The sequence below is a fragment of the Eutrigla gurnardus genome (assembly GCF_963514095.1).
Source record: "Eutrigla gurnardus genome assembly, chromosome: 20".
Taxonomy (NCBI): Eukaryota; Metazoa; Chordata; class Actinopteri; order Perciformes; family Triglidae; genus Eutrigla; species Eutrigla gurnardus.
In genome coordinates, this window is record NC_139931.1 from 14,971,180 (window position 1) to 14,992,425 (window position 21,246).

The 21,246-nt window shown below is 43.4% G+C and overlaps 1 protein-coding gene across 2 annotated transcripts; it reads right to left on the bottom strand.

Moving 5' to 3' along the window:
* Positions 1-1,214: 1,214 nt before the first annotated feature.
* sox10 (SRY-box transcription factor 10) lies at positions 1,215-9,993 on the bottom strand. Of its 2 annotated transcripts, none has more exons than XM_084037522.1 (4): positions 9,827-9,993; positions 6,902-7,745; positions 5,117-5,277; positions 1,215-4,512 (listed from the first exon to the last, which is right to left on the bottom strand). In XM_084037522.1, the coding sequence occupies exons 2-4, from the start codon at positions 7,333-7,335 to the stop codon at positions 3,722-3,724; spliced, it is 1,386 nt and encodes a 461-aa protein (XP_083893648.1). In that variant the 5' UTR covers positions 7,336-7,745; positions 9,827-9,993; the 3' UTR covers positions 1,215-3,721. The 2 variants fall into 2 exon arrangements, with proteins under 2 accessions (XP_083893648.1, XP_083893647.1); XM_084037521.1 differs by having other exon boundaries at positions 5,009-5,277.
* Positions 9,994-21,246: the final 11,253 nt, after the last annotated feature.

Genomic DNA, 21,246 nt, shown 5'->3' on the forward strand with positions numbered 1-21,246 from the left:
CCTGTGATCACACTGAACCTGGACTAAATAGAATATCATTCCTGGGATGGTGAATTATATTGATCCAGATAGTGTCTTACTTGAATTCTTCAGATCTTCTGACCCGTCCGACTTCCTGCAGCAACATCTCTTTGTGCTAAGTTCCATGGAGTTCTCATAATTCCTCAGCCTCTCACCATTTAGGTGAATGAGGACCTATGCTGCTGCCAGACCTTGATATATTAGCATGGCTTGGAGACACCAAGACCAAAAAACAACCCTCCCACTCAACAAACAATGCGTTTGATCCATTTTTACAGGGTGAGCTGCTGGCTCCCATCGACTGTATGTTCCTGGGTCTGCAGCTCCTGGCTGACACCTGTTTGACAGTTTGTTGCTCAAAAATGAACTAATAAATAACTACTTATACGTCGTCTTTCGGGTTAACTCCCTTAACTATTGGAATTTTTTAATCCCATTACAGCTTCCAACCTGAAAAGAGACGTTTTTTTCAGTGGATGGGGTGAGTGGGGGGGATGAGAGGAGGAGGGTGGCTAGTGGGGGTTGCGGGGTCTATGTGCGGAGAGTATGAGAGTCCCTTTGTATCCCGGGGAAGCTACAGGCCAGGCAGTTATGGGTAAGGCTCCCTCATTGCCCTGTTTCCCTCCTCCCCCAACTCCCCTTCAATGGCCCTCTTTGTCTTTGCAAAGTATCACACAGCCGATTAAAGAGAGGGAATTAGGAGTCAGGCTTAACCCGCGACACACAGAGAAACACACATGCCCACTATAACGAACTTGAAATATGCATATAGGCATGCATATCCCATCATACCCTCATCTGGGGCTGGATTAGTTCAAGTTCAGTTAACTGCTATAAAGTGCAGTGTATGAATGTGTACCTGATAACTGCTACTGTTGTAGTGTAACACACCATCCCCACTGTGTCATACATGCATATATAAGGCATCGCTCATGTGCACCTGACCTCTGCTTATGGTTGCTGTAAATGTGAGTCTGAGCCAGCTAAAGTGAATTATCCGTGAGATGGATGGATTACGCCGGGAATGTTAGCAGTGGTTGCGTAGATACCATGAAGACGTGTGTTTTGTTGATAAGTAAACATTTTTCATAACATGGAACATATTTTTAGAATCAAAGTGGAGGATTTGTTGATGATTGACACGTGAAGTGATATTTCTGTCATTTGTTCAAAAAAAAAAAGAGAGACTCGTATCAAAGCAGAAATAATAGAGCTTTATTTCAAGTGTGCGTACATTATCCATCATCACATGTTTAGGCTTCCGCTCCTGCTGTCATTTAGAAGTCATGTTGCTTGTGCTGTGCTGGCAACAGTTATACACGAATGGGAAATATGAAATACTAAAATGGCAGTACCATTCAAAAGTCGCCCTCATATAATGGAGAGAAACGACTAACTGCGCACACAAGCATAAAACAAATATAAATAAGACGTGTAAAAATCATAGCATCATAACACATATTTCACACTTAGGAACAAGGATGTAAGATGAACTGCCTCTTCTGCTGGAGGTCAATCATTAAATACAAATGGGCTTTAAGCTTCGATGGGCTATGAATTAAAATAGGCAGTGCTGCATGCATATGGTTCTGATCTGTGTTCATAAGTGATATAATGAATATTTGAGTGATATACATAAAAAAAACAAAGTAAAGTGAAGTTTTTTCTTCATTTTCACAGCTGGAGAATAAGATACTTAAAATACAGTTCTGTTTAGGAAATGAGGGACATTAATGACATGTGGAAACACAGTGGACTATTAAAACTAAAGAGAGATGAGGGGAAAATACATCATGAAGAAAACAGATCAATTAATAATCCAAAGACACAAACGTGATTAAAGATGAAATACTTCTCCGTTTCATGTGTGATTAGCTGGTATTATTATTCTCCTCCAAGCTTTACTTGCTCGGTCTCTGACAGCTGTTTCTCAGTATTGGCATCTCCAACATCTGACTTTTCACACGTAATATTGATACATATTTTGAATGATACAAAAAAAGAATAAAGAAAAGGCAGTGGTGCAGATTTTCAGTGAAGATAATAATGGCAAAAAGCATTTAATTATTACATTAATACAATCAGTTGTTTAAAAGAAACAATGAAAAAGCTTCTATCATGTATTCTATGACGCGGTGCAATTAACGATGCATGATACAGACCTTTTCAGCCGATACTGATAATTACCTTCTCATGGCGCTGACCCAACCAAATACTCACATCACTATACACAAAACAAAAATAAAGAACGGTTCCGACCCTTCACATGTTCATCTGTTTTTTTCTAGTAAAGAAAACTTCCTCTGAAACTGAAAAATCTAGTCAGTACACCGCACTAACTTACTTTCCAGCTGCATACCGCCTGCTGTATCTGAGTGTGAAGATGCTGCACTTGTTAAGTCAAGGAAAGCAACTTGGCCCCCGATTATCACCTCTACTTATCAGCTATCATTTTATTTTTGGAATAGAAATTTCCCATCAGCTGATAATCTTTCGGACCAATAAATATCCTGCATTCCTAATCGCTACCATGGTAACCCTAACCCTAACCCATGGCTAATAGAAATCACTCATCAGTGCCATTGTGGGGGGGAAAAAGGCAAAAGTAGCTTCTGACACCAATATGTTTTTACGGCATTTACAATAAGTCACATTGACAAAATGTTCACAGTTAAAAGAAAACTAATTAGCTACATCATGTAAGGTAGTTTTGAGTGTCATGTTGGGAGAACCATCCGTAAAATCGGTTTCTTTTCCTTAAGTTTTGGTCTCAAAACTTTGGTTTAAGTATCTCAAATCTATATGCATTAATAAACGTACATTTGTCATTTAATCTTATTTACTATTCTGATGATGTCATCAGTCGAAAATAGTTTTTTAAGCTAAATATACATGTCACTTAAAAAAAAACTCAACATAGTTTTATGGCATTTTACTTCCATGCATGTCCATTGTGTTTTATAAAAGCATAAACACTGCATAATGTTTGAATTATATAGGGACAAATGTGCCTCAGAAACAGAAGACTGTCAGTATTTGTTGTATTGATTTCCTAAAAAATTACAAAAGTTATATCTGTTTGATAAAAGGTCGATCTTGCCTGAGAAGTTATTGGGCCACAGCCAAATAGTTTGGCACTGCATTCTTCTGATAGAAAATCCCCCATTTCATATCGAATGAATTTGGCTCCATCTCAGTCACACCCGTCATAATGCAGAAATCTGTATTCGTATTCTCTGTTGCTACATCCCCCTTGTGGCTTGTGGAATAGGGGTGTAGGCTACAAGGTGCCTCCTCTGATACACAGACAGGGACATGATCCGTTACCACTTATGAACACTGCCAATTGTGTTGTTTGGAGCGCCAGAGGCTTGGCTGCTGTGAATCTATCCTTGAAGCGATCGGGGGTGTAAAATAATACATTCCCTGCCTACTACACCGAGTGCCCCAAATAATCAACCACGCTTCAAAAGCACCACGCTCCAAGCTCATCCTTGGGCTGTGACAGCATTTCTGCACCTGGGCAGGGGCAGAACGGGGTTTCACCCCTCCTGTCTCCCCTGCCGACTCCTCCGGTGCCTGCCCAATCCCCCCAGCCCAGACCACTTTCCCCACCAACACTGCTGTTGTTGAGGCTGCTGCTCCTTGGATCTGACATGGGGGCTGAACCTGCACCAGTACCCTCTGGTCTCGTTGTCTGTCATGGCCGCGACAGAGTCGTGTAAATGGGCTGTTCCCAGTGCGTGGGGCTGTGTGACTGCGGTACACTAGTTGGGTCAGTGATGGCAGTGTACAGGGGCCTCTGGGAGGGACCCATATAAGAGAAGGCAGAGTACAACCCCGAGGCCTGGCTGGAGTGAGCGTAGTACGAGCCTGAGGCCTGGTGGTCAGCATATTCAGCAAACTGAGCCCTGGAGGCCAGCGAGGGGAAGGCAGAGCTGTAGTGAGGAAGGCTGAGGGGGGTGTAGGTCACGTGGGAACCTACTGAGGCTGCCTCTGCAAAGTGACTCCCAGCACCCCCAGCCTCACTCTTGATCTGGGCTTTGGAGGGATCAGAGCCCAGAGATGGGTGATGTTGCAGCGGCTGTTGCTGCTGCTTGGAGAGCCAGGCTGCTGAGTGTCCACTGGCTGCTGCCAGAGCTGAGGAGATGCCGTAGGTGTACGGAGATGCTGGGGAAGCTGTGGCAGCCGCTCCCGCCCCAGCACTCTGCCCAACCCCCGGGTGTCCATTGGGGGGAAGGTACTGGTCAAATTCATTGACATCAAAAGGCTCCATGTTGGCCATCACCTCGTGACTCATCTCACCAATGTCCACATTACCAAAGTCAATGTGAGGTTTACCAGATCCCGGAGCACCTGAGCTTCCCTCTGCTCCCATTGCACCACGTGAGCCCCCGTTCCCCACACCCTCCCGCTTTCCATCCCCCACCTTCCCAGACTGAGGCTCGGTCTTGGGAGTGGTGGGAGGTGTGGGAGGACTGTGACTCTGACCTGTGGAAACACAAGAAAACATGTCGTTAAAGTAGTTTTCTTGACAGACTCAACCAATTGTATATCTGTGTGGCAGACTGTCCAGTTGTTCTAACCGTCCCATAGAAAATAGAATGGGAGAAGAAGGGTCAATGGTCATTAGACTGGTACAAAAAGGAAATGGTGATTGCTATGGCGACAACACACTTGCTGGAATGAGAGCAGCATTGATAGTTGGCTCGGTGGCTCAGGACCAACGGGGGTGTGGCGGCGCATTAGACCCAGCTCTGCCTCCGGCCACCAGCGGTTAAAGAAAATGAGCCAAACAAAGTTGTCACTCACCTGGCCACAGCAATGTGCGTTTCTATAACCTACTCCTGCACAGTTGTTAAATCTGCCAACAGTCGCAATGGAAACACACATAAAACGTTCTTTTTTTTTTTATAATCAGGACTAATGGAAAATCGTGTGACAGTGATGGTATCAATGAAGTAATGGCAGGGAGCCTGCAGCCCACCTGCAGCATGAGGGTGATGCCCATCTGCCAGAGGTGATCCGGCTCCCCTACTGAGGGCCACATCCAGCTGGAGGCCCTTGTAGTGGGATTGGCTGTGGCTGACCTCACCCTCCGAATGGCCATCGGCCTCACTTCCTGACCCAGAACCAGGTTTTCCGCTTTTGCGGCGTCGTGGCTGGTACTTGTAGTCAGGATAGTCCTTTTTGTGCTGCTTCCGCAGCCTCTCTGCCTCCTCGATGAAGGGCCGCTTGTCGCTCTCGTTAAGAAGCCTTGGATAAAAGGAAAAGATGTTGGTAGGTTTGTTTAAGGTACTAAGAAGAGAAGAAAAGCCTCAGTCCAATAAGAGTACGGCCATATGGTTGTCTTTTTGTTTATATTCTACAGAGAGTGTGTGGAAATGATGGTCGCAACACACAGTATATGGGTCTAAATGATCTATCACAGATAACAGCAGCATGTCCTGCAACATACATGAATTTGATCAATTTTCAGTGCATATTAATTACTTTCTGCTTCCTTGGCTACAGCTGCATGTAATGCCAGGCCCGTTAGGGGCTTCTGACGACTGGACGGAAAGGAAATAATGCAGGCCAAAGATGCATCCTGTCTGCATACATGAAACTGAGCTCCTTGTTACTACTGCTGGTAGGAATGGCATGAGAACCTCCTGACCTTCCTCAGCCTCCCTGTTTATCATGCTTCTGGCCCAATTAACCAATCATGGCCAAGCCCAAGGTCAAGTCTTCATCTAATTAATGCTCGGTCCTCACAAGGTTAATTCATTTAACCTTTCTGACCCTCTTGTCAGCAAATAAGGAGTGATTTTTCTTGTGAGAAAATAGACAGTGGATGGATGGTCTTTTAGCGGACTTTTAACTTAAAGAATGGCAGTGGTGATCAAGAGGCACCCCTGCCATTCCAGTCTGATGCTCAAGCATGCAATCAGACACGGTAAAAGATTACAATTTCAACATATAAGTGACATTGAAAATCTTGCAATACATTTCAATGTAAGGGTTGAAAACCTGTATTTTAAATATGAGCTGAATGGTTGTGATGGTACTTCCCTGATTCCCCCGGGAGCCATTTACTCCTACATGGCCATAAATGGAAGAGTGTATTAAATTAGCCTGGATTCAGGATCATGTGGTGGAGGCACGCTCACAGTAAACGCATACAAATATGTCCAACTGGTGAGCTGTGTCGAAAAATTTGTATTGAGGCATTGTGACAGCGTTAAAGGCAACCACGTCGCGTCCATACACACGACTAGTCAATTACGGGAAAACATTCAGCAGAAAATATAGTGCCAGAGATCATATGAGGGAAGGAGGTTTCATTTATGTCTTTGTTTATAAGAAAAGTCAAAAACACGACGCAAACCAAATGGTCTTAGGATTTCATTAGGAGGTCATTTTTTGAGTCAAAACTTAAAAAGATAAAACATAAGAGGTGTCTTCATGTGCACAATAACCTATCTGTGCTTTAACGGTTTTCTAAACTCTTGTTTCTTAATAGCATAATGTGAATGTACGTGTTTCAGTTGACCTTAAGTCAAATCCATGGAAGAGAGACGATAGCCTACAAAGAACAAAGGGAAATGAAGAAAACATTATGGGGGATTTGAGTACAGGGGGCAAAACATCAGCTGATGGAGGTGAAATGTGTTGTTTTGATTATTTGGGAACTCTTCATAACAACAAGGTTGCATTTACTCTGGAAAGTCTGTCTGGTGCTGTTTCCCCTGACCCCTACCCTTAAAATATGACCCGTATCTATAGATTTATATAGGCCTACTTTGTTCAAATAAAGTGCAGTATACTCATATATGATGCTTCTTCTATGTAAGCATCACCCGAACATATCAGGTATCCACATGCATGGCCTCCTCACCTCCACAGCTTCCCCAGGGTCTTGCTGAGCTCCGCGTTGTGCAGGTGCGGGTGTTGGTCGGCCAGTTTCCTCCGCGCCGCCTGCGCCCACACCATGAAGGCGTTCATGGGCCTCTTCACGTGCGGCTTGTTCTTGCTTCCGCTGTTCACGCGCACGGGCATGGGCACGAGCGTCCAGTCGTAGCAGTTGAGGACCTGGCTCACCGCGTCGCGGATCCCTGCGGGAAAGCGCTCGTCCTCGTCTTCGGATTTGATGGAGGAGGAGCCGGCCGCCGAGTCGTCCAGACCCGCCGGCTGCGGCTGATGCTGCCCGGAGGGGGGCGAGTCCCCCCCGCCGGCCGCACCGGAGGAATGACCCGGTGACAGGGAGCGACTGTCGTCCGACATCCCGGGACTGAGCTCGACCTCCGACAAGCTCTGCTCCTCTCTGGACATCTTCCTACACGCGCGGGCCTCCAGGTGCGCAGAGGATGCGAGGTGTGTTCCTAAATGCTCAGCTCTACCTGCCGGGTCCCTGTTGCTGTTTATCCCCACAGTGACGCACGGAGTGTCGGCTGACTGCTGACCTGTCTGATCTGTCCCTCTGGCCTCCAGCAAGTTATAATATGAACTGCCAGTCTGTCTCTACTCTCAGCCTCCGTTGCAAAACTCTGTGAGGATTCCACATTAAAGTTCTTTCCATCCGTGTTGTTGGTATCATAGGCGGCTCAGTGCGCACCTTGGACCCCAGTTTACCTGCTAAAGCACAACTGTCTGCGCCAAACTCACCCGCTCTCACTTCCCTCCTGACTTCCCCTTCACTCTCTCCTCCGTTTGTCCCGCGGGTGAAATCCAACGGTGAGGACCTGTGGGGGGGAGAGAGAGTATATGATAAGGAGAATTCAACAACAAGCCGATGCAGAGTGGCACCGCTGCTGCGTCAGAGGCGACAAATACGTCACCAGCACTTGTAGGGCTTTTTGAGAAGGCCAAGTCAGGACCTCGTTATGGGGGAAGATTTTGCGCATTTTTTACGCTCCATCATAAAACACGAGACTGGCCCTGAACGGGATTCTCCCACCCTCAATAGAAGAGTTCTTTGTGGGCCTTACAAGAGAAGAGCCTCAAGTGACATCTTTAAATGTCAATTAAATTAATTGGAGAAACAAAGATGATAAAAACAAAACAAAAATCAAATCAAGTCCTAAAATAAGGATGTACGGTTTGTTTGCAGAGGTCCAGCTCCTGTATGACACCCCCACCCCCACCCCAGCCACCTTATACTGTTTAAGGTTTAGCAGTTATGCCAAGCTCCCCGGGGAGAAAGTGTTGGAATGATATGAGGCCGCAGCAGCACAGACCTCGGGTTTATACTCGGCTGTCCTTGGATCAACACGGCCTGGCGCTGGAAACATAAACCCCCGTGTGCGTGCGTGTCAGCACGCGTGTGTGAATTGGACTCAGTGTGTTTGTGAAACGGGGCAGGTCTAACGGCGGGAGCAAAATGTGCCCTTGTTTTGTCCATTAAATCAACACCCTAACTCGAACTTTTGCGTCCTAAATCAGCGAACTTCCTGTGTACCAGCAGCACACGACGCTGCTTGTTTTCTGCCCCGGTATCACGTTGCAGGGAAACGTCCAGTGGCGTTATGAAATAGCATGCATGTGTGGGTTAAGTGAGGGGATATGCTCACTTAACGCTCAGGTTACCTCACCTTTTACATTTGAGGGAAAATGCGCGCGGAGTGGATTTATATTACTTCTTTGATCATACATCTATTAACCAGAGTAATTAATGACAGGCTGGATCTTGATGCAATTTAAACGTGTGCAGCATCACCATCTGTCCGAGGCGCGCTGATGACGCGACCCGCCTGCCAGCTGCTCTGCGCGGCCACTTCGCAGACTGTCACCGCGGCTCCGAAGCGTCACGTTGTGCGTAAACGCCTCATTGCGCACATGTTGCCTGTTTAATGTTACTCCTATGAAAGAAAGTAAAGAGCCATCATCTAGAATCTCCCCACCGAGTTATAATTTCTATAGGCTACTGATTATACAGCAGAGTTATTTATTTGGAAGATCACGCCTCAAATTAGGAACAAATAAGCGGGTATAGAAGAGTGAGTCTATAGTCATTGGATGTATTGTCTGATCATTTGTGACATATCAATTATTTTCGACACGCCCCTCAAATCAGGCTTGTTATTAATTAACATCACTGAGCACATTTCCCGTGCGTAATGGATTTCCGTCTATGTGAACTCATTATCGCCGCTTGACTTGCCGGTGAGTTGGCCTTAATTTGCTTGTTTGCAAACGTTTATGGAGTTTTTTTTCTATTAGTTTTACAAAGATTCGTATTTGAAGTGAAATCTAGCACAGGTCCAGAAAACAACCGTAAATATAGAACAAACCAGCACCGGTACAATTAAAGCAAGTAATCTAACAAGGTAATTCTCCAGAGACTGTAATGTCAGTATATCAATGTTTCACAGTCTCTTATAACTTCTAAAAACATTTTAATAAACTGGGTTAATACCTATTTTGTATGGAAAAGAATGCTCTAACTAATAATTAATACAGAAAAGTCCAGAAAGGCTGTCCAAATAATAATAATAATCAACGATATTTAAAATGAACCCAGACTTTGAACACAGGAGCACCTGTTGCACTGAAACAATCACATTATAAGATTCACCATGACATGAACTATTATGTTTATGCTCATAATAAAAAAAAGTAATAACTCAGTCCCAGCCCTGGAGTGTTGCCTTATTAAAGAACAAGTCATCGGTCGTGTTGGACCTGCCTAAACCCGAATCTCTAAGTCCTGATCCCATCTGTAACTGTAGACCAACGACCCACACGAGAACACATCGTCAAATAGCAGTGAGAGCAGCATCAGCAGCAGCAGAGAGGAAAGACATGGAAATGCTAAGCGCCTTACTTCAGTAATGAGAAAAGGAGGTCGCCGGTTTAGAACGAGAATCCGCGAGTTCCCGAGTTTCCAAAGTGACGCTCGCTCCCGAGCCCCCTCGCTCGCGCTGCCCGAGTATGAATGACTGCTCTGTGTTGGTGCCGGGGCTTAAAGAGCTCCTTGTATGAGACCGAGGGGTGAAAAAAAGAAAAAGATACTGGGTAGGACAAGTCTTAAAGGAGCAGTACGGATGCAGGCGATCTCTGATTGGCTCCCCCCTCTCCGTCTGTCTAACCAAAGCCGAGATCTTTTCAGAAAATTGAGAGAAATTAATAAGACATTTTGTTTCTCTGTCTACGGCCTAGGGTTGAATACACTCCGACGTGAGCGTGCGTCAAATTGTGCGCAAAAGGAAACACTATTTTTAAATGTTGTGCACATTTAAAATGGGGATTTTACCTGGGGAGATGCCCATCAACCAGCCATACGATGGTGTATTCTGTATTCTTTTATAAGCCCACGTCTGGTAGCCTATATCTTTACACGGAGGCCAGCCATTTTTCAGAAAGCACTTTATTTACATGCTCGCTCCAGCATCCAATTGAGAAAGTTAGGAAAATAAAATACACTCTAAATTCTAAAATGAGTTTCAAAGTTAAGCGCAAGAGTTTCGTAGACAATTCGTGAGGTGAGAGAAATGGTTTGGTGCAGCCTATAACACTTAATGATGACGCAGTTTGAATCCAAACAGATCCACAAATGACAAATAAAAGTTGTTGTTTTTTTATTAGGGATAATTTTGCCTCTGTTCAACTCTCAGATACAATGCAGTTTGTGTTTGACTGAATATATTTTAAGGTCAAATTTTACACAGTTTTAGGCAGAAAAACATTTGGGATTTAAAATGATTGTCTAAAGGTATAATAGTGCATTATATAATAGTATAGAGCGCTAAGGGTATAATAGATTTTTATATTAATATATTCATGTTCTTTCACTACCACACCACAAGTGTAGACACATTTGACAGGCCTTTACTCCGTCCCCCCGTCCAGTACAGATGTTCGTTGTTACTTTGATGTGGCGAACAGGGAGGAGAAAGTAGAACGGGCACCTCTTTCTCTCACGGCTCCAGACTTCATTAAAAAGAAATGAGTAAAACTGAAACGAATCTCCATCGAGACTCATGCGCGTTTTATAGCCGCTCCAGCTCCGCGGAGCGCGTTTCAGCCCACCGGTGTGATGCAGGAAGGAGACGCGGACGGAGGGGACCTTACAGGCCGCACGGAGACACACACACAAGCGCTGTTCTTCACAACAATGACCCCTTGTATCCCCGCCATGCGACACATTGGCACCCAATCCCCAAAGCAACACTTTTTTCATTATCCGTTAATGTTGACGGTGATAAGGGATTCCTGTGTCATGTGTGCGTCTCTCTGTCTGATTCCTTCTATCCCCTCCTTTGTTTTTTTTTTTATCTCAGGTGATTTCTAATCATGTGATCAAAACGAGCACCCCCTTCCCCCTGAATTGGGGGGGAAATGGGGAACAAAAAGCAGTTCTGTGTATATGAGAAAGAAAAAAAAGAAAAGAAAAGAAGGGAAAGCTTGCGTCTTCCCTTCTACCGCCACTCTTTGTCCGCGTCTCAACAAACTGACATAAAGACTAAAATGCTCCAGGAGCGCGTCGCCTCGTTCCCCGGAGAGTTGCGGCGGGACTGTCCGCCTCCTGGAGCTTTAAACCCGGGGATCTGCAGAGAGCCACTCCGGGGATTTCTAGGATTCTCGGCCTCAGTTTTGACGTGAGTGCTTGTTTTGGCGCGTGTGTGTGTTTGTGCGCAAATAGTGAAGATGATGGAGCGAAATGAAAAAGGCCCAAGAAATACACCGCTGCAGGAATTGATGACGTTTAGACCAAAAATGTCAATTCATGTCACACGTTTCGGCCACAAGATGTTTGAGAGAAAAGCGCCGCTTGATTTAATAAGGCTGAGTCGAATTTTATGGTTGAAAACGCTTCAAAGAAGAGTTTACTTTCTATTTATCCTAATTTGTTAGAATTATCAGGGAGACAGCGCTTGGTCTTGAATTGTAATTTCCTCAATTACTCTGCAAAAAATAAAGGATGGCTTGTCAGTTTGCAGATCAAGAGACATCTAATCAAGCAAATAAATATAGATAATAAAGTATATAAATAGTATAATGTAATGTGATTAATACCTCAGTGCTACACGTTTTATATTAAAGTCATAAAGAAATGGCTTGTGAAATTCTCATGAGCCAAAACATAGTATTTAAGATGCTTATTTTTATATGATATTACAGGGAAACAATGTTTTCAGTATAAAAAGCCTCGTTTTGCAGCTTCTCATCACTCGTTTACACTTAATTAATTAAAACAACATTTTTTCTTAAATAGTTTCTTAATATTTTCAAATGAAAAAGAAAACAGAAAAAGAAATTGGTCAGAGTGAAATGATAGAAGAGCTCTGGCCTAAAGAAATAAGCAGTCAATGATTTAACCTCCAAGTTACATCTTTTAAATTATTGGCATGAATTAACTTTTTAGGTTGATGAGAAATCATGATCATAATAAAGGTAATGAAAAAAACAAAAAATATATAGAAAACTCACAGAAGGAATGGATCTGCTTTGATTCTTACTGCATGAGTGTTTGGTTTCACTGTCTTCGTCTGCCTGCACAGACGTATAGCTGCATATTAGAAGAGTTTCCATCTTCAAAGTAAATACTTACTTACTGTTCAATTCAGTGTCAACATAAACCAAAGGGCCCAGAGAAGACTGGCCGTCAAAATGATACACACTGGTGCTGTCATGTGACAGAGATGAGGTCGTACATGACAGTTGAAGGTCAGCAGGCTATAGGTCGTCGGTATCAAAGCAGAAGCCGAACACAGGCCATGCGGTCCTGTGACCAGTAGGCCCGGGGGGGGGGGGGATCACCTACGGGACACACCATCATCCCCACGACTAAACCTGACTCTCTCCAGCTCTGCTGAATATGTATTCCTAGTTTGTGGATCTCTCACTCCTCTAATAACCCAAACAAGCCAATCAAATGGACCCAATTCATGGTTTTAGAGCTTTAAATGGTAACGAAACCTCAAATCCAAACCTGTGTGAACCCACGTATCTGTTCATGAAAGTCAGACATTGAACCGACTGAACTCTGTTATTGGCTGATCTTTGGTTATGTTACTCTCTGATGAACAAGAAGGAACCAAGACACACATTTGCCATGAATAACGATAATTTAGCCAAAACCTAAAATAGTTGCTTCTTTTTTAAATGTATTTGTTGCGATTAATTAGCATTTAAATGAGAGCACAACTAATTTCACTACCAATTCAAAAAAGAGAAAATATTACAGACAGCTTGTGTTACTTGCTGCATGTTTCATCTATTTTGTATATTGTATCTAGTTGTGTGGCTGGTAGGACATTTTAAGTCAATTGGGACAAAAGGTATTATCACTGCGTGGAACGTAGAATCCAAATGATTGTTTTGTCATGAACCAAGAGACAGTTCGGTCCTCAGCACAGATGCAAAGATGGGACAATCAGCCTTTTTGGCTGTTGCAGACAAACACAGTCCAGGCAGGGATCTGTTCGACCTGGGAATGACGTTAGAGGGCTGTTATGAGTCTGTGACACTCTCTCATTGGCTCACTCTGTCCTGCATGCACCTGTGCAGGACGGAGCAGGTGTGTCCGTATTTTCTTGTTGAAGTGAATCAGTCAACCTTGCTGGAGGATCCGGTGGGCTTCAGTTATTAAGTTATTACGAACGTAATCAACTCTGTCTCGTAGGATGAAATGAAAGCAGCGTTCGAGCTTGAGTTCCTCTGGAATAATGGCAGTAATAATGACACACTGATGGATTCCCATTTCTTTTTCTACTCTACAGGGAGGCCAAAGGTCAGGCTGAGCCATAAAACAACACAACTGGAGCTGGTAGGGATCGTAGCCTTGCTCAAGAACACTATAGGGGTTTGAACCCAGTTTCCTTGTTCTTTTGAATGATCAGACAGCCTCTCTATTTAAGAAGCCTAGTGTATTGAAAGTAACTGAGCTTCTGTAATTTAGAGATGATTCCCTCGTAGTGATAAATATTAAATACATCCACCAATTAAAATGTCAAGGAATCTTCAACCGGGCAATGAAATAACTCCAGCCTTCCACAAGACCTTCCTGATCTTCGCGCTCTGCCCATCTGTCTTAATAAATTCATGCAGCTGTGTTACATTTAAATAGGTCCCCCTCTTGAACATCTTTGAATCCTGCCCTTGTGCTCATACCACCATAGTTCCTATTCTTTTGTTTCTGCCTTGTCTTTCTTTGAGTCACTGCTGTGTGTGTGTGTGTGTGTGTGTGTGTGTGTGTGTGTGTGTGTCTCCATGTGTGTGTGTGTGTGTGTGTGTGTCTCCATGTGTGTGTGTGTGTGTGTGTGTGTGTGAGTGAGGGGTTGTCAAGAACTTGGAAGCGCTTTCACTGCAGCTGGGGATTGAGGAGGGATGATGTGTGTGTGTGTGTGTGTGTGTGTGTGTGTGTGTGTGTGTGTGTGTGTGTGTGTGTGTGTGTGTGTGTGTGTGTGTGTGTGTGTGTGTGTGTGTGTGTGTGTGTGTGTGTGTTTGCACAGACAGTCATGGTTGGTAAATAAGTGTGTGTTGGACGGTGCTGGTGCTGGTCGGGTGGGGATAAATCGGGGTAAGACGTGTGTGTGCATGTGTGTGTGCGTGTATGTGTGTGTGTGTGTGTGTGTGATGCTACCTTAATGAATAGCCCATTGTGCGTTGTGCTCCATATCTCCACTGGCCAGCCAGAGGAAAGACTCTAGTTACTTCAATTGTGTGAGGGGGAACATCTAAAGGAAATTGATATATGGGGGCTGAGGTCGGGTGTGTGGGGAAGGGTGGAGGGGGCGGGGGTATGGGGGTCCCAGGTGAGACAGAGTGAGAGTTTAGTTTCTGATCTCTGCTGGTATTCTCTAATCATTCTTCTACTTGTTTTTGAGAATACGGCTTTCCTGTTTTCAGTTGTTATCGTGCTCATAATATTCATCATGTGTTTAGAGTTGTTGTGTTTTGTTTGTTTGTGTTACTTCAGTATTTGTTGAATGGTGTATCCTAAATGCATGAGAGCTCATTTCTATGGTCCTCAGAGGATTAATCCTACCAACTGCAGTGATCCTCTGCCTTTTTCATTTCTACAACCATTGGTTAGACTACCATGAAATGTGGTACACCTATCAATGTAATATGCTGTCTTGTTAGAGTCGTGAAAAATAGAGCATGATATAAAAATACAGACTCAATATAATATAATTACCCTTTATTTATGCAAGCAGACCTTTTCCCTATAACCTTTATTTGAGATTATTTGATTTTTTTTAAACAAAATCACGTGTGTCCTATCTTTGATAATAACCAATTATAATCAGGATAATTACATTAATTGAGCTAATATTATGGGCAGGATGATCATGACATTGAATTTTCAAATCTACTAGCCTACTTTTGTTTATGACTAAAAATCTGCACAACCAACGGCATTCCCATCGGCCTCAGCTGCACTGTGTTGTGTGCAAAGTAGCAAAGTGAGCATGCTAACATACATTATACCTGCTAAAAATCAGCATGTCAGCATCGTCGCTGTTAGCATTCCAGCATGCTGCGTTAGCATTTAGCTCAGAGCACTGCACTACCTGTAGACTCTGAGTCTTGATGAACCTCATGCTGGCTTGGAACACTTCCATGCAATTTGATTACATGAACAATCTCACTGCATGTCAGGTGACGTTATGTTCATCGACGCACTAATATATGACGACGACTATACATTTCTAAAAAGAATGATGGTTATACAAAGTGTTACCACCATCTGTCAAGCAATTAGCACCATTAGCACACTGACGAGCATCACCCCCTTCATGTTGTGGGCTTTCTGAGCCCTGCTGCTGCAGCTGTGACGGTGACAAGAGGGGAACGGGAAAAAGGGCACGATTCAGGGTGAATAAGAGAAAGAGAATCCTCAATGCCGCCTTGTGTCCCTCACAACTGTGTCCTGTCTCCCTCTCGAAGCTAAATCAGTCAAATTATTCTTTTATATCCACCTCTCTTCATCTACCAGGCAGTTTGAATGTGTGTATATGTGTGCGTTTTTGGCTTTGAGAGTCACATCCCTACACATGTAAGTAGATTTCACGGCAACATTTGGAAACTCCCAAACAACCAATCTCTGTAGGACGGAGGGACATGCTTGAAAAATGATAATTGGGCGGAATGAGAGGCGAGGGACGTGGAGATTGAGTCATTTGCAGGAAAATGCAGAAAATGATGTTCAAGAATTTAGCTGGGAACAAGGGCGCCCTTTGTTGGGATGTTTCTGCTGCATGTCTGTCTGGTTACTGTTGGGGACATCATCACACAGCACTGATGTGCCTATCTAAAAATGTTCAATTTGAATGATTCTCTCACAGACTGTTTTCCCCCCGGGACACAAAACAAAATTCTCATTAAATATCTAATTTAGCTTCACGTCTTGGAAGCTGAGAACAACAATATGCATTTCAGACACTGCAAACAGCGTTGGAAATGAAAGAGTATGTTCACTGCTTTGACTATTTTCATTTTGTGCTTCTTTATATTTTAAGAGGGATGTATATGACATGGATGCATGAGTAATTATAGTAATAATGCAATATAATATAACACTCAATACCTATTCCTAACACCTGATTAATAGTAAGATACCATAGATTCCTATGAAATATCTAACACTATATAAAATTATTATTACTGTGTTAACTTTGACAAAAAATGAAATGCTGCTTACACATAATCATGCATCACTATTGATGAACCAATAATGTAACAGCATACCATTAAGAACACTCTGAAAGGGGAAATCACACCGGATTTTACTTTGACGATACTCTGTTTAACATTTTGTTGATAATACTTAAATAAACGTATAATCTGAATTTGATCTGAATACTTTCAACGAGAGGTAACACTTTACTCAATGCTGTCCCTCATTTAAATGAATAGGGTGGACAAACGGACACCGCTCAGCCTCCGTTACATGAACTCTAAAAGAAATGACATGATAACCTTCATGAGAGTAGGATATATCGCAGGTCTCTGCAGTAGTTTTAAGTATACCCAATAAAGTGGCCAATGAGGGGAAATCAAGATTTTGGTAAAAGAAGAATTTTCTCAGATGAACAAATTGCCTGCTGTGGTCATTATTCAGCCCATGGATTATTAATGGTTCCTGCTTGTCTCTTGCTTCATCAATTATGTGTAGTTTTGAAAAAAACAAATACTGAAGTGTTCTTGTTTCTGTTACCTTTCTTAGACAATATTGTCTCTATTTGTCTATAATTATTAATGTTTTAATACTCACAAACGGAGTAGTAGTGAATGAGATTATTTGGTTGACAGTTGGCATTTCACATTCGAGTTAATGTTTCCTTTTAGGAACTGGAGAAGGTCATTTTTGTTGATCAGTTATGTTATTGTGCAAAAGGAGAGCTGGTCTGAGTCATTCACATCCGTCACTGCATAGACGAGCTGGCTGTCTCCTTTCTGATCAGCTCATCCATTCTTGTATCAGGACGCGTGAATGCTGGTCCTTCAAAAGACACCGAAGTTGCATTCAGTTGCAAGTATTGTAAAAATCATTTCCATGCCAGTTATGTAATGTTCTGGCATCTAAATTGCACCTGAATTGTAATTGCAGAGTGACAGACCTGAGTTTTACCGTCTTTGTGTTTACAGGACAGAAGCTGTTCTGATGTGAGAGGGGAAACACAGACAGGGGGTGAACAGGAAGAGGGGTGATGCCTCTTAGGGGGAGATATGGAAAGGGAGGAGGATATATAAAAGTCACTTTCCAATCATGAGTTTTTCTCGGAACATTGAATTAAGCAGCGTGAACGGGTGGGGGCCTCGAGGGTCTGGGGGCGGCTGGCCGCAAAGATGCCTGAATGAAAGAGTTCGTTGTTTGCTGCTCGGAGAAGGAGATGAAAAGGGAGAGGGAGATGGCGAGTTTGTCGGACATCACTCCCCTCTCCCATTGCCTTCTCACCCTGCGGCCCTCCCTCACTCTGCCCATGTGAGCTAGAGTTCAAACGCAGGGCCCACAGCTGCTACACACACACACACACACACACACACACACACACACACACACACACACATACATACATACATACATACATACATACATACATACATACATACATACAATAACTAAAACGTATAGTTAAACATGCAAAGTACTTGCAGAAAAATGCGTCTGAATACATTTGCGGCATACTGACTTTTTACAGGCAAACACACACAGACACATACACACACACACACACACACACACACACACACACACTCACTGACAAACAGACCGTCACGTGTGCATGCAGTGCCTTTAGGTGCAGAAAAAAAACCGATCACACATATTGTGGACAATAAATCAAGAGACAACACTAGAAGATCTCTGAAATGAACTGGCCTTTAAAGCTGTCAATAATGAACATTCATCTCTGGCAGAGTGTGTAATTTAAGGACAACCAAGACAACAAAGAACCATGTCTGTTCCCAACGTTTAAGAGGAGAACAAAATGATCAGATCAGTGACCTCGTACAGAGAAAGCACTCGACAACATGACTAATCAGAGATCGTACATGAAAAGCTTCCTGACGAACAGAACGTGAAAAAGTCTGATTAGACGACGTCCATTGCCGTTAAACTGAGGAGGAAAAACACAACTCACATGAATTTGCATGGTATAGACACAGCAAATATCCCTAAATATATATGCCAACGAAGACACAGAAGCAGCACGCTGCGATGTAGAGACACTCTGCTGCTACAGTGCTCGCCTGTTATGTCAGCTTGAGTGATGGACATTTTATTTTCAGCACCAGTTACCCTCTTACTCACATTCAGTCTCGAGCATACAGATCAGAAGTGACATCAGTGGAAGGGTTCAAGTTATCACGCCCAACAAACAAAGCCGCCCTTGTTGTGCTCAACGAGAGACGCTCGTTACTCTCCAGTCTTTTGTCTGTTCGATTATATTTCCTCTTGATCAGTTGAGATAACTATTAAAACGACATCAACTTACATTAAAGCCTGTTGATTCGTTCGGTGGAAATACTACCCTCCGTGGTAGTAAAGATAAGTATTTAATTTAAGATGTCAACCGTTCTTCTTCAATTTCAGCTGACGTGGCTGGAGTTTGTATTTCAGATTGTGGAATGATTTTGCCTCATATTTTTAAAGGAGTGAAAGAAAAACCTTAACGGGTTAGTAATGCAAATTCAAGATATTTGAATAGATAGTGTGTTGGACGGTGCTACAGGTGGGGTAAATGGGGGTCATTGGTTGGCTTCCCAGCTCAGCTTTAATTCTGTGTGGATTTTTTTCAAATCAAGAGATCATCAAAATCTAGACCCTTGTGCTGTAGGAGGGAGGGCAGGTTGAGTCTGTCTACATGAGACGGCTACATTATAGTAGGTGAGAGTATCCTTTGTCTTTTCTAGCTGAGTAGTGAAAGCTACTGAGTGAGCCTGACATGGCCTCTGGGACAAACATGACTGTTAGAGTGAACGGTTCAAACGGTATTCCAAATGCCCCGATCCACGTCCCAAAAACCAGTCCAATACAGAATACATCTCTTACTAAATAAGCGTAATAGATGCACTGTGCTATCTAGCTGTCGTTCAAGCTTACAGACAGTGGACGCAGTAAAATAAACATGTAATATAATGCATTTCAAAGCAGTGGTGCTCAAAATAAAAGAGACACCTTCCACTATGTCTTTCTTTTCTATTCATTGTAAAGTGTAGGATAGGTTTTGCTGTTGTGTCCAACTCTTGAAAAGCCTTGTTCTTCTGTAATTGTACTCCTGTAATATAGCAACGGGGAGACAGGTGAAAACTGGGCTCAAGACGGCTGGCGAGTTTGCAGGAAAAGTTGTCCCTTGACAGAGTCACAAAGAAAGAGGGGCGTGTCTGAACCGGGGTTTTTCCACAGCTAAATGTGAGCATAATGTCCTGCACTGACTTTGAGAGGGGCTTGATGTTTAAATGTCGGAGAGGAAGCGAAACGGATCCAAGCGTGGCAGAATCAGAAGCAGCTGATTAATAAAAAAAAAAAAAACGGAGACACTGGGAGCACACAAATTTAGAAGTAAAGACAGAAGTGAAGTAAATGGAAAGAAAACGAAGGAGCTTGGAAAGTAACGTGGGGATCAGTGGCGCATCAGTGCCTTGGGGAAAGATAGCAGCGATGTGACTCTGGAAGAGGAATTGGAGGAGACGAAAGGATGGAAAGGTCGAAAAGATGATGCACACACACACACTCACTCACACACATCCCATAATTAGCATGCTAACAGGCATTTAAATGTCCCACACAAAGGCTCACTGTTGAGCCTCGGTTGCTCACTTCGGAGACAATGCACAATGGGAGTCAGTGGGAGCCCCCAAATCACCCTAATGGCCAACGTGGCCCAGCATGGCTTCTCCCATTTTACCATTCCACCGATCACAGTCATCCACTCACTCACTGAGTGGCTAATGAAAAGCTGATAGCCCCGAGGCCTGCAGTCACAGAGCAGCTTGCCCCTTCCTCCTCATTTCCCTCTTTTCATCTGCTCCTCCAGCGACAGAAATCCCTCTTCAGTTCTCCTGAGGTTCAGAGGTCCGATGTGTGGGCATGGGAACAGTGGCGGACTGACAGACAGAAAGGGATGGAGGAGATGTAATTAAAGGAGGATCAAGACAGGGCAACCATGATGGCTGAAAGTCTCTAGTTAGCCTGAGCACATTTGAACTTGGTTAAAATCTGGACAGAAACTCTTTATTAATGGGGGATAATGGAGATACCCTGATAGATACTTCTGATCCACGTATCAACAAGTCTAGTCAAAGTCAAAATGGAGAGTGAGAAATTGTAAGACTGCAGATTTGTCTACGATCTCAGCTGCTCACAGAACAAAATTGACACTAGGAACATTTTTCCCACAAACAATATCTCCTGAGCAAATATACAAAAACGCGTCTAAGAGTTCTTTGATGAAGCCAAATCATATCCACATACTGTAGTTTGCATGTTGTATTCTATTTTCTGCAATTTTAAATCATCTGAAAAACAAAATTTGACATACTCCTATAAAACTGTTGACTGATACGAGGGTCTACATCCGGACACACCTGCCTTGTTGGCACTCCATTGCATGAACCAATTAATTTTGAAACTCATCGCTCTTCACTTGTTAAAGAGCAGATTGGAAATAAGTGAAGTTGTCAGTTGAAATTTGACAATTGCAGAAGATCAGCTTCCCCATTTATTGAGTTTGAACAGGGAAGTGATGTAACAGTGCACCCAGTGGCTTCTTCCAGAAATGAAGAAGCCAACCA

What these genes read in the sequence shown, in the direction of transcription:
- sox10 (XM_084037521.1), bottom strand. Translation starts at nt 7,335, where the DNA reads ATGTCCAGAGAGGAGCAGAGCTTGTCGGAGGTCGAGCTCAGTCCCGGG. An exon ending in ACCCTGGGGAAGCTGTGGAG is followed by an intron (nt 5,278 to 6,901) that starts GTGAGGAGGCCA and finishes CTTTTATCCAAG; the next exon opens with GCTTCTTAACGAGAGCGACA. An exon ending in GCATCACCCTCATGCTGCAG is followed by an intron (nt 4,513 to 5,008) that starts GTGGGCTGCAGG and finishes GTGTTTCCACAG; the next exon opens with GTCAGAGTCACAGTCCTCCC.